Consider the following 13826-nt stretch of genomic DNA (forward strand, 5'->3'; position numbering starts at 1 on the left):
AAGAGGAAGGGATGAGACAGAAATTTTTGGTTTTGCTTTTTCTTATTAAAGTATTTTAATAACTTCATATATGAGCACTGTATCAACATCACTCCTACTCTTCCATTCTCCCCTTTGTCTTCTCCCATACCCTCCTCTCACATTCATGACCTCTTCCAAACTTGACTTGCTCTGACTTCCACTATTAGTGTTTTAGATATGTGTTAGCATTTTGTTCCTTCAATAAATACCTGAGATGAAATGATATAAATGGAAATAATATTTATTTTGTCCCAGACTTTTGGAGGTTTCAGTCCACAATCACTTGGCCAAACTTTGGCTTTATGCCAGTGGTGACAATCTATTTCTTTTCATAGTTGTCTTCTTGTCACTGGTTCTAAGCACTTTGTTCACTTGGTAAAATGTTCTTCATGTTTTCTTGTCTTTAGAATTCCTTAAGACTTTTTCATTGTGTTAGATTATAATTATATTTAATTCAGACTATTATTAACAGTTTTTCTTTAAATTTATTTTACGTCCCTGTCAGAAAGTCCAACTATACTTAGACAAGACTATTTGAAGCTGTCCCACAGTACAGTGATGCTCTATCTTCCCCTGCCCCTGTGTTTCATTTTTAGTAGCTACTATTTATATGTCTCCAATATTATTATTCTATTCTTCATGCCCAACCTTCTGATGCATTTTTTCATTTCATATATTGGATTTCTGTATCTATAAGTTTAATTTATTTGTTGACTGATGTCTCCATTAAACTTCCTCGTGTTTTCTCGTTCTGTTTTAATATTTTCACTGTAAATAAAGTACTTTACCACACTTCATCTAGCAATTCTTTCATCAGTGACAGTGATACATTCACCTACATAATTTGCACTAATTGTTGTTGCTTTATTTTTAATCATTTTTCATACTAAATTTTTGTCTAGACACTAGCCATAGTGAAGCATTCTTTATTGGCTATTAGGTTTTATGTTATAAATGCATATATTCTTGACATTTGTTATGGTATCCTGTTAAGTTATATGGAAATGGGTTGACCTTTTCTATTCTTTTAAAACTTAACTTTAAGCTTTAGTGTGGATAAATAGATCAGCTTTTAGTCTTAGAATATCACTGAGTCTCACTGAGTGTCTGTCCTTCTGAAAATTCTACATCATACTCTGTGTAGTGTAATTTTTTTTGCTAGATTTAGTAGAAACATAAATTACTCTCAACCCCATTGTTCCTCCCTGTTTTTCAATTGGCTTTCATCTGACCTGCGGTTGTTGTCTTGTATAAATAACCTGACAATACCTGCCTGAAAACTTGCAGAGAAATCCTTTGCTGATTTCCAGACCTCTCTCTGGTTCTCTGTCTTGCTTTTCTCTTTCTCTCCTTACCTACCCCCTCCCTATACTCCTGCTACTTCCTTATGTTCCTGGTAATAAAGATTACATCTCCTAAACTGAGGAGACTAATATATTCTCAGTTCCTCCAGTCTTTCCCCTTTGTCTTGTCACTAAGGACCTCCAGCAGGCAGCATCATTAGGACTGCTCCTAGGCAGTTGGCAGCTCCCAGGTGAAGCTCATTTTGTTTGTTTCCCTCAGTTTAATGATCATTTGCATGTTCTCCCTTTGTTCAGTTTCTGAAGAACATTACTCAATGCATTTGATCACTTCTCTGTTGCTGTGTAAGATGAGAATATGATAAAGCAAGACCCTGCAATTACAATTTAGTTATAACCTCATTTCATACGTTGACATTTATGTCTTAACAGACAATTATATATTTGTGAGTGGGAGAAAACATTATGTAATATGTTTGAAGGTCAGGGGAGCTTCTGTGGTGTAGGTTATCTCCTTCCAGCACTTCATAACTCCTCCCTCCTATTTATACTACCTTTCCTGTTCAACAACTCAAAAAACAAGATAAAAAGCAGTGGTTCTTCCCCGTCCATCCAACTCTTCTAACTCTATACACTAATGTGTCACTGACTTTGTTTTTCCCATAATCACCAATGAAGGAAAATACAACTAATGCACAGTGGATTTCTTCCAATATTGTCCTACCTCAGTGCATCATTTGTATCCCACAACTCTCATATAGACTTATTCTAAAAACAAATAACAAAACCTTGCAAATATATTTTTTAATCTATTTAGCAAATGTGTATTATAATAGTAGAGGTGTAGTAATTGCAAAAATGGCTTGAAGGCATATTGACAGGCTGAGTTAACATAACAATGAAAACTACTATGATGAGTTGGAACTGGAATTATGAATATAAATGCTCGATACATAAACACCTACATTTATATGTACGTGTATATACTTAGGCACATATTTGTGTGTGTGTGTATATATATAATACAAATATAACTATAACTATATACAGGTATGTATATGACATGTCTATGTACATATGTGTGCATGCACACGTGTGTGTTTACCATTTTCTAAGCTCAGCTCACTGAAACAAACAGGAGCAATGAGGCTGCTACAGCAAAAAGAACAAATAGATTCTAAATATAACTCCTCACAAAAGATCTACTCTGGAAAAGTGACTGATTAGTATGCTAAACCAGACAACACACAAGATAAATCTAAAATGAATGACTTCTATTAAAAAATTGTTTAAAATGTGGAGGACCATATCAAAAGAACAGAGAAGCCAAGCCAAAATGATTTACAGTATAAAACTTATGACAAACTGGGAGCAAAATTATTCACCAAAATGAATAGTCTTATTTTTAGATGCATTGTGTAAGACAAGAAAGTTCATACAGGTGATTAGCTAACTAGATAAGGGAAGAAAAATACTGTGCCTTTTAAAATGCCTTCTGGAATGTACAGGAATAATGAAATTCACTGTCGTTGTCTATGCAACATAATTTATAGTTGTTAAAACTATTGGATGCAAGTTGGAAAATGAAAGCAGAATAGTCTCAATGCACTTTACCACACAATGTCTATTAAATATAAGCCAAAATTGTAATTCTAGGGTGTGTAACTTGGTAGACATCAACCTTAAAAATCAAACACACACACACACACACACACACACACACACACACACACAGCACACATATACACATGCATGCATACATATATACACCACACACATACATATATACATACATCACACGCATACACACACGCAAAATGTCTTCTTCTTGAATAATTCTCCAAGAAAAATCCAATTAGTTCTTGTGCTTTCGTTTCCCAAACCGAATGAGCACCCTAGCAACTTCATAGATTATTATCAGATTATATGTTGAAGAGGAATGATGATGGTCAAGCCTGCATAAAAATCCAAATCAAGGGAGATTGTTGTAAGGGATATTTTGATTATAATTAGAAAGTTTTCAAATGGAATACAAATTAAATTAGGTTAAATTATATGTGTATTATTTATAAGGTTTCTTGTTCTATGAAAGTATGTAATAAAGGCTTCAGCAATAAAAGAGTACAGAATAAGTGACTACCTATCAACATATTCCATAGCATAATATATTTGTCTTGCTTAATGAAATTCTCCAAAAACAGATGACAGGTCAGTTGCTGAAGTAAAAGATAAGAATAAAATCCTGATGCTCAGAGTGAAAAAACTCAAGACTATAGACTAAGACTATTGGTCAACAGAAGGCACATTATTACATTTTTAGGGGCAATATCTTAGCAGAGGGCTTTTTTTTATACATTTTTTTATTAAATTTAGAGAATACTTTATTAGTTTTTGTAATCAAACCCACGTAGATAAGACCTTACATATTTAATACAGTGTGTTACCCCTGTACAAATGGAAAAAACTTAAGTTCAACATTTCTAGACCAATATGGCTGTTAAAGCAGAGGGCTTTTAATAGAGCGACTGACCTCCAAGCCCAGGTCGCAGTCGGTTGTCATAGCCATCCAGAAGCCGATCCAAGATTCTAGTGAAGATAGTGATGTTATCTGTACTATCGTCAGGAATATCTGGGGCATGCTTGGGAGAGAGGCTGCAAAGGAAAGTAAGAGTTCTTAATAGGAAACAATTACATGACTAAACATTTGAATTCTAGAAGATTTCAGTAAGTAGACCAGGTAAATTTAATAGCTGTACATCTTGACCCACAGAGTAAGCAATTCTTTTTTTATATTTTTTATTAACTTGAGTATTTCTTATTTACATTTCGAATGTTATTCCCTTTCCCGGTTTCCGGGCCAACATCCCCCTAGCCCCTCCCCCTCCCCTTCTATATGGTGTTCCCCTCCCCATCCTCCCCCCATTGCCGACCTCCCCCCAACAATCTAGTTCACTGGGGGTTCAGTCTTAGCAGGACCCAGGGCTTCCCCTTCCACTGGTGCTCTTACTAGAATATTCATTGCTACCTATGAGGTCAGAGTCCAGGGTCAGTCCATGCATAGCCTGAGTAAACAATTCTTACTTGCTACAATAATTGCCGGTATAGGAAAAGAACAGAACTCAAAACTTGAACTCTTCCTTCTACACTTGCATGAAATTGGCCAGGTATATGTTCCAGTCTCATCTCAACAACAGAAAAACACATGCAGAAATCCTATATACAGTTACTGGAAACAATAAATGGCAGACACTTGATTGATCAAACTAAAGAAAGTTATTATTGCAATCTTACCTCCAATTAGTCCAGAGAAACACATGATCACAGAAGAAGTCAGACAAAACCTTGAACTTCCCTCAGTTGCTACCATATAAAAGCAGAGCAACCAAGCTCTGAGGACTAAAACTTGCCCCAAGATCAGGCCACCTAATTCTTCTAGTCACAGGTCACCATGAAAAGCACCCCTACCCAAGAAACCCTATACAAATCCTATGTCCTATCCAGCTCTCTGTGTCTTCTCGCCAGAACACAGGCAACCACCCTCCCAGGTTTTTCCCTTCAAATAAATATTTGACTTGATGTTTGTTGTGCAATGTGACTTTGTGGTATTCCTTGGCTCCTGGCTGCCAGGATACTTTTCTATGTGAGTCCTAACACTGAAACCTACTCTTATCTGAGGAACTATTGTCAATTGGTGACTACTGGGAGAGGGAAAATCAGTTTTCTTTCAGAATATGGCCCCTGATGGGTCCATGATGCTCCAGGGAAAGACCACATAATTCATCAATAAATGAGTAGTGGAGATTCATTTGAAGGTTGTAAAAATTAAGAAAAAAGGCACTTCCGCTGTTTACCAGGAGTCCCAAACCCGCAGATCCCGGCCCGCAGCAGCTCTCTGCTCCCAAACCCCGTAGGAGAGAGACCTCACCGCCTGGTCAAGTGGGCACTCCTGAGGCTGCAGAGCGGAAGAGACCACAAACACTGCCCACCCCTGCCCACATCCCTGGCCCAAGAGGAAACTGTATATGGCCTCTGGGTTCCCGTAGAGGAGGGCCCAAGAGCAGCAGGACCGCTGCGCCTGAGACACCGCCATAACCTGAAGGGATCTACCGGATAAACAGTTCTCTGCACCCAAATCCCCTGGGAGGGAGAGCTAAACCTTCAGAGAGGCAGACACGCCTGGGAAACCAGAAGAGACTGCACTCTGCACACATCTCTGACGCCAGAGGAAAACACCAAACGCCATCTGGAACCCTGGTGCACGGAAGCTCCCGGAAAGGGTGGCGCAGATCTTCCTGGTTGCTGCCGCCGCAGAGAGCTCATAGGCAGCACCCCACGAGCAAACTTGAGCCTCGGGACCACAGGTAAGACCAACTTTTCTGCTGCAAGAGACCGGCCTGGTGAACTCAGGACACACAGAGGCAAAATTCCTCTAGGACCGGGCACTTTCGCTATTTACCAGGAGTCCCAGAACCTCAGATCCCTGCCCGCAGCAGCTCTCTGCTCCCAAACCCCGTGGGAGAGAGACCTCACCGGCTGGTCAGGTGGACACTCCTGAGGCTGCAGAGCAGAAGAGACCAACAACACTGCCCACCCCTGCCCACATCCCCGGCCTAAGAGGAAACTGTATACAGCCTCTGGGTTCCCGTAGAGGAGGGCCCAAAAGCAGCAGGACCGCTGTGCCTGAGACACCACGATAACATGAAGAGAGCTACCGGATAAACAGTTCTCTGCACCCAAATCCCCTGGGAGGGAGACCTAAATCTTCAGAGAGGCAGACATGCCTGGAAAACCATTAGAGATGGCACTCTACACACATCTTTGACGCCAGAGGAAAACACCCCACGAGCAAACTTGAGCCTCAGGACCACAGGTAAGACCAACTTTTCTGCTGCAAGTGAGCTGCCTGGTGAACTCCAGACACAGGCCCACAGGAACAGCTGAACACCTGTAGATAGGAAAAACTACACGCCCGAAAGCAGAACACTCTGTCCCCATAACTGGCTGAAAGAAAACAGGAAAACAAGTCTACAGCACTCCTGACACACAGGCTTATAGGACAGTCTAGCCACTGTCAGAAATAGCAGAACAAAGTAACACTAGAGATAATCTGATGGCGAGAGGCAAGCGCAGGAACCCAAGCAACAGAAACCAAGACTACATGGCATCATCAGAGCCCAATTCTCCCACCAAAGCAAACACGGAATATCCAAACACACCAGAAAAGCAAGATCTAGTTTCAAAATCATATTTGATCGTGATGCTGGAGAACTTCACGAAAGACATGAAGAACTCCCTTAGAGAACAAGTACAAGCCTACAGAGAGGAAGCGCAAAAATCCCTGAAAGAATTCCAGGAAAACACAATCAAACAGTTGAAGGAATTAAAAATGGAAATAGAAGCAATCAAGAAAGAACACATGGAAACAACCCTGGATATAGAAAACCAAAAGAAGAGACAAGGAGCTGTAGATATGAGCTTCACCAACAGAATACAAGAGATGGAAGAGAGAATCTCAGGAGCAGAAGATTCCATAGAAATCATTGACTCAACTGTCAAAGATAATGTAAAGCGGAAAAAGCTACTGGTCCAAAACATATAGGAAATCCAGGACTCAGTGAGAAGATCAAACCAAAGGATAATAGGTATAGAAGAGAGTGAAGACTCCCAGCTCAAAGGACCAGTAAATATCTTCAACAAAATCATGGAAGAAAACTTCCCTAACCTAAAAAAAGAGATACCCATAGGCATACAAGAAGCCTACAGAACTCCAAATACATTGGACCAGAAAAGAAACACCTCCCGTCACATAATAGTCAAAACACCAAATACACAAAATAAAAAAAGAATATTAAAAGCAGTAAGGGGAAAAGGTCAAGTAACATATAAAGGCAGACCTATCAGAATCACACCAGACTTTTAGCCAGAAACTATGAAAGCCAGAAGATCCTGGACAGATGTCATACAGACCCTAAGAGAACACAAATGCTAGCCCAGGTTATTGTATCCTGCAAAACTATCAATTAACATAGATGGAGAAACCAAGATATTCCATTAAAAAAACAAATTTACAAAATATCTTTCTACAAATCCAGCATTACAAAGGATAATAAATGGTAAAGCCCAACATAAGGAGGCAAGCTATACCATAGAAGAAGCAAGAAACTAATCGTCTTGGGAACAAAACAAAGAGAAGAAAAGCACACAAACATAACCTCATATCCAAATATGAATATAACAGGAAGCAATAATTACTATTCCTTAATATCTCTCAACATCAATGGCCTCAACTCCCCAATAAAAAGACATAGATTAACAAACTGGATACGCAACGAGGACCCTGCATTCTGCTGCCTACAGGAAACACACCTCAGAGACAAAGACAGAAACTACCTCAGAGTGAAAGGCTGGAAAACGACTTTCCAAGAAAATGGTCAGAAGAAGCAAGCTGGAGTAGCCATTCTAATATCAAATAAAATCAATTTTCAATTAAAAGTCATCAAAAAAGATAAAGAAGGACACTTCATATACATCAAAGGAAAAATCCACCAAGATGAACTCTCAATCCTAAATATCTATGCCCCAAATACAAGGGCACCTACATACGTAAAAGAAACCTTACTAAAGCTGAAAGCACACATTGCACCTCACACAATAATAGTAGGAGATTTCAACACCCCACTTTCATCAATGGACAGATCATGGAAACAGAAATTAAACAGAGACGTAGACAGACTACGAGAAGTCATGAGCCAAATGGACTTAACAGATATTTATAGAACATTCTATCCTAAAGCAAAAGGATATACATTCTTCTCAGCTCCTCATGGTACTTTCTCCAAGATTGACCATATAATTGGTCATAAAACAGGCCTCAACAGGTACAGAAAGATAGAAATAATCCCATGCGTGCTATCGGACCACCACGGCCTAAAACTGGTCTTCAATAATAATAAGGGAAGAATGCCCACGTATACGTAGAAATTGAACAATGCTCTACTCAATGATATCCTGGTCAAGGAAGAAATAAAGAAAGAAATTAAAGACTTTTTAGAATTTAATGAAAATGAAGGTACAACATACCCAAACGTAAGGGACACAATGAAAGCTGTGCTAAGTTGAAAAGTCATAGTGCTGAGTGCCTGCAGAAAGAAACAGGAGAGAGAATTTGTCAGCAGCTTGAGAGCACACCTAAAAGCTCTAGAACAAAAAGAAGCAAATACACCCAGGAGGAGTAGAAGGCAGGAAATAATCAAACTCAGAGCTGAAATCAACCAAGTAGAAACAAAAAGGACCATAGAAAGAATCAACAGAACCAAAAGTTGGTTCTTTGAGAAAATCAACAAGATAAATAAACCCTTAGCCAGACTAACGAGAGGACACAGAGAGTGTGCCCAAATTAACAAAATCAGAAATGAAAAGGGAGACATAACTACAGATTCAGAGGAAATTAAAAAATCATCAGATCTTACTATAAAAACCTATATTCAACAAAACTTGAAAATCTTCAGGAAATGGACAATTTCCTAGACAGATACCAGGTACCGAAGTTAAATCAGGAACAGATAAAACAGTTAAACAACCCCATAACTCCTAAGGAAATAGAAGAAGTCATTAAAGGTCTCCCAACCAAAAAGAGCCCAGGTCCAGACGGGTTTACTGCAGAATTCTATCAAACCTTCATAGAAGACCTCATACCAATATTATCCAAACTATTCCACAAAATTGAAACAGATGGATCACTACCGAATACCTTCTACGAAGCCACAATTACTCTTCTACCTAAACCACACAAAGACACAACAAAGAAAGAGAACTTCAGACCAATTTCCCTTATGAATATCGACGCAAAAATACTCAACAAAATTCTGGCAAACCGAATCCAAGAGCACATCAAAACAAAAATCCACCATGATCAAGTAGGCTTCATCCCAGGCATGCAGGGATGGTTTAATATACGGAAAACCATCAATGTGATCCATTATATAAACAAACTGAAAGAACAGAACCACATGATCATTTCATTAGATGCTGAGAAAGCATTTGACAAAATTCAACACCCCTTCATGATAAAAGTCCTGGAAAGAATAGGAATTCAAGGCCCATACCTAAACATAGTAAAAGCCATATACAGCAAACCAGTTGCTAACATTAAACTAAATGGAGAGAAACTTGAAGCAATCCCACTAAAATCAGGGACTAGACAAGGCTGCCCACTCTCTCCCTACTTATTCAATATAGTTCTTGAAGTTCTAGCCAGAGCAATCAGACAACAAAAGGAGATCAAAGGGATACAAATCGGAAAAGAAGAGGTCAAAATATCACTATTTGCAGATGATATGATAGTATATTTAAGTGATCCCAAAAGTTCCACCAGAGAACTACTAAAGCTGATAAACAACTTCAGCAAAGTGGCTGGGTATAAAATTAACTCAAATAAATCAGTTGCCTTCCTCTATACAAAAGAGAAACAAGCCGAGAAAGAAATTAGGGAAACGACACCCTTCATAATAGACCCAAATAATATAAAGTACCTCGGTGTGACTTTAACCAAGCAAGTAAAAGATCTGTACAATAAGAACTTCAAGACACTGAAGAAAGAAATTGAAGAAGACCTCAGAAGATGGAAAGATCTCCCATGCTCATGGATTGGCAGGATTAATATAGTAAACATGGCCATTTTACCAAAAGCAATCTACAGATTCAATGCAATCCCCATCAAAATACCAATCCAATTCTTCAAAGAGTTAGACAGAACAATTTGCAAATTCATCTGGAATAACAAAAAACCCAGGATAGCTAAAGCTATCCTCAACAATAAAAGGACTTCAGGGGGAATCACTATCCCTGAACTCAAGCAGTATTACAGAGCAATAGTGATAAAAACTGCATGGTATTGGTACAGAGACAGACAGATAGACCAATGGAATAGAATTGAAGACCCAGAAATGAACCCACACACCTATGGTCACTTGATTTTTGACAAAGGAGCCAAAACCATCCAATGGAAAAAAGATAGCATTTTCAGCAAATGGTGCTGGTTCAACTGGAGGTCAACATGTAGAAGAATGCAGATCGATCCATGCTTATCACCCTGTACAAAGCTTAAGTCGAAGTGGATCAAGGACCTCCACATCAAACCAGACACACTCAAACTAATAGAAGAAAAACTAGGGAAGCATCTGGAACACATGGGCACTGGAAAAAATTTCCTGAACAAAACACCAATGGCTTATGCTCTAAGATCAAGAATCGACAAATGGGATCTCATAAAACTGCAAAGCTTCTGTAAGGCAAAGGACACTGTGGTTAGGACAAAACGGCAACCAACAGATTGGGAAAAGATCTTTACCAATCCTACAACAGATAGAGGCCTTATATCCAAAATATACAAAGAACTCAAGAAGTTAGACCGCAGGGAAACAAATAACCCTATTAAAAAATGGGGTTCAGAGCTAAACAAAGAATTCACAGCTGAGGAATGCCGAATGGCTGAGAAACACCTAAAGAAATGTTCAACATCTTTAGTCATAAGGGAAATGCAAATCAAAACAACCCTGAGATTTCACCTCACACCAGTGCGATTGGCTAAGATCAAAAACTCAGGTGACAGCAGATGCTGGCGAGGTTGTGGAGAAAGAGGAACACTCCTCCATTGTTGGTGGGATTGCAGACTGGTAAAACCATTCTGGAAATCAGTCTGGAGGTTCCTCAGAAAATTGGACATTGAACTGCCTGAGGATCCAGCTATACCTCTCTTGGGCATATACCCAAAAGTTGCCTCAACATATAAAAGAGACACGTGCTCCACTATGTTCATCGCAGCCTTATTTATAATAGCCAGAAAATGGAAAGAACCCAGATGCCCTTCAACAGAGGAATGGATACAGAAAATGTGGTACATCTACACAATGGAATATTACTCAGCTATCAAAAACAACGAGTTTATGAAATTCGTATGCAAATGGTTGGAACTGGAAAATATCATCCTGAGTGAGCTAACCCAAACACAGAAAGACATACATGGTATGCACTCACTGATAAGTGGCTATTAGCCCAAATGCTTGAATTACCCTAGATGCCTAGAACAAATGAAACTCAAGACGGATGATCAAAATGTGAATGCTTCACTCCTTCTTTAAAAGGGGAACAAGAATACCCTTGGCAGGGAATAGAGAGGCAAAGATTAAAACAGACACAGAAGGAACACCCATTCAGGGCCTGCCCCACATGTGGCCCATACATATACAGCCATCCAATTAGACAAGATGGATGAAGCAAAGAAGTGCAGGCCGACAGGAGCCGGATGTAGATCGCTCCTGAGAGACACAGCCAGAATACAGCAAATACAGAGGCGAATACCAGCAGCAAACCACTGAACTGAGAATAGGACCCCCGTTGAGGGAATCAGAGAAAGAACTAGAAGAGCTTGAAGGGGCTCGAGACCCCATATGTACCACAATGCCAAGCAATCAGAGCTTCCAGGGAGTAAGCCACTACCTAAAGACTATACATGGACTGACCCTGGACTCTGACCTCATAGGTAGCAATGAATATTCTAGTAAGAGCACCAGTGGAAGGGGAAGCCCTGGGTCCTGCTAAGACTGAACCCCCAGTGAACTAGATTGTTGGGGGGAGGGTGGCAATGGGGGGAGGATGGGGAGGGGAGCACCCATAAAGAAGGGGATGGGGAAGGGGGATGTTTGCCCGGAAACCGGGAAAGGGAATAACACTCGAAATGTATACAAGAAATACTCAAGTTAATAAATAAATTAAGAAAAAAAAGGAAGGGGGAGGACACAAGATTGAATGTGTACAGTAGAAAAGAGGAGTGAATCTGGGAGGAGTTGGAGTAGGAACTGGGTATAATAAAGACACACTGCCCAAGACTCTCACTGAACTGTAAAAATATGCTACATACACCCTCCAAACATTCTTTGTAAATTTCTCTATGATTTTATACTTGATCAAGATTCTCAAAGAACTAATAAAAAAAGTTAATTGTAAGTACAAGACAAAAATACTCTCAGTAAATTTTTTTATGATTTTACTTAGTTACTGATACATTTTTCTCTCATATAGAGAACCAAACGTTGATTTGTAATAGAACGCTCATCAGAACCTCTCTTCAATAACTGAAGTGTAGCACAATGTTGTAGCTTTTGCTTGTCCAAGGGTGCTTTAGGAAAATAGTACATTATGATATTTGATGACCTTAGAAATCACATGATTCTTTCCCATTTTTAATTTACCTAAGAAACAATTCATGACATTAGTACCAATGGAAGGAAGAAACTGTATAAATCTATATATATACATATTAAATTGATGAGATGGATCCCATAGTTATTCACACCTATCACTGTTGGTTAGATAAAATAAGATAATGAGAGTTTTCCATAAAGAATAAAAATTAGTCTGCCAATGCACCATCTGTGAGTCAAGCAAATTTAGTAATGTATTTAATCCTAAAAATATATTGTTAGTATTTTCATAAAATTAGAATCAAATATATGAAGTGTCAGTTCTGTTACCACCACTTGATATAGATAGGTTATTTCTTTTTAAAATTAGATTATTTTGAGAATTTCATGTATGAGCACTGTATTTAAATCATTTACACTCCCCTCCTCCTCTCAATTCTTCCCATGTCCTCCCTATTCCCTCTCAAGTCTTCAGTATGTTGTAGAGAACATGATAAACAGCTTGCTCACTTGTTCTCTCACCCACTTCCCCCTTTGTCCTTTCCTCCCCATTTCTCTCTCTCTCTCTCTCTCTCTCTCTCTCTCTCTCTCTCTCTCTCTCTCTCTCTTCCTTTCCCTGCCCCTACTACTCTCCCACCTCCCCTCTGCATGCCCTGAATAAACTCTATTCTGTACTATAAAAATGATTATGATAAATATATATGCATATACACACATCTTCTAAGTCCATGTAGTATTGCTTAAATGTGCAAGTGTTTAAATGTAAAAATTTGGAAAAGGATAATCTATTGTAGAGGCTTGTCCCTGAGGAAGACTGATTGTCCCTCTCTCATCAGACATTGTCTGTAGCTCTTAATCTGTGGGTGGGAACTTGTGAAATATCCCCATCCATGTTGGCATGTCAACTGCATGTAAAATAATATTTCCTGCCTCGGAAATCTTTGTGAGGGAATGCAAAAATTGCTTTGCAAGTAAAGACTGTTCCTTAATTTCTACCCCAAGGATTAAAGAATAAAAATTTTAAAAAAAATTAAAACTTCTAATAATGAAATGAGAAACATTTAAAAGATGTATACTTTTAGGCTATGGGGAAAAGTTCATGGACCACATACAGATTAAGTATAATATATCAATAGTATCAGCATTAGTTCAACCTCATCAAAGATCCCAGTGTGTTTACGTTCAGGAAAAGCCAGAGAAGCACAGTTGCAGAGTTGCTGATGCAGTTCATACAACAACCCACAGAGAAGAGAAATGCACTTCATTAAAAGAATGGCAACTTCTCTAATTTTGCATGTCTACT

General features: G+C 38.9%; 1 protein-coding gene across 2 annotated transcripts in view; it reads right to left on the reverse strand.

The window, feature by feature from the left end:
- The window catches only part of Gabra3 (gamma-aminobutyric acid type A receptor subunit alpha 3), a 240372-nt gene that overhangs the window by 121434 nt on the left and 105112 nt on the right, over positions 1-13826 (reverse strand). For both annotated transcript variants that reach the window (XM_087599124.1, NM_017069.3), the window contains exon 3: positions 3853-3974. In XM_087599124.1, the coding sequence (XP_087455250.1) occupies positions 3853-3974 (122 nt within the window). The remainder of the gene's footprint in view (positions 1-3852; positions 3975-13826) is intronic.

This window comes from Rattus norvegicus, chromosome X (assembly GCF_021556685.1).
Source record: "Rattus norvegicus strain SHRSP/BbbUtx chromosome X, alternate assembly SHRSP_T2T, whole genome shotgun sequence".
NCBI classification, from domain to species: domain Eukaryota; kingdom Metazoa; phylum Chordata; class Mammalia; order Rodentia; family Muridae; genus Rattus; species Rattus norvegicus.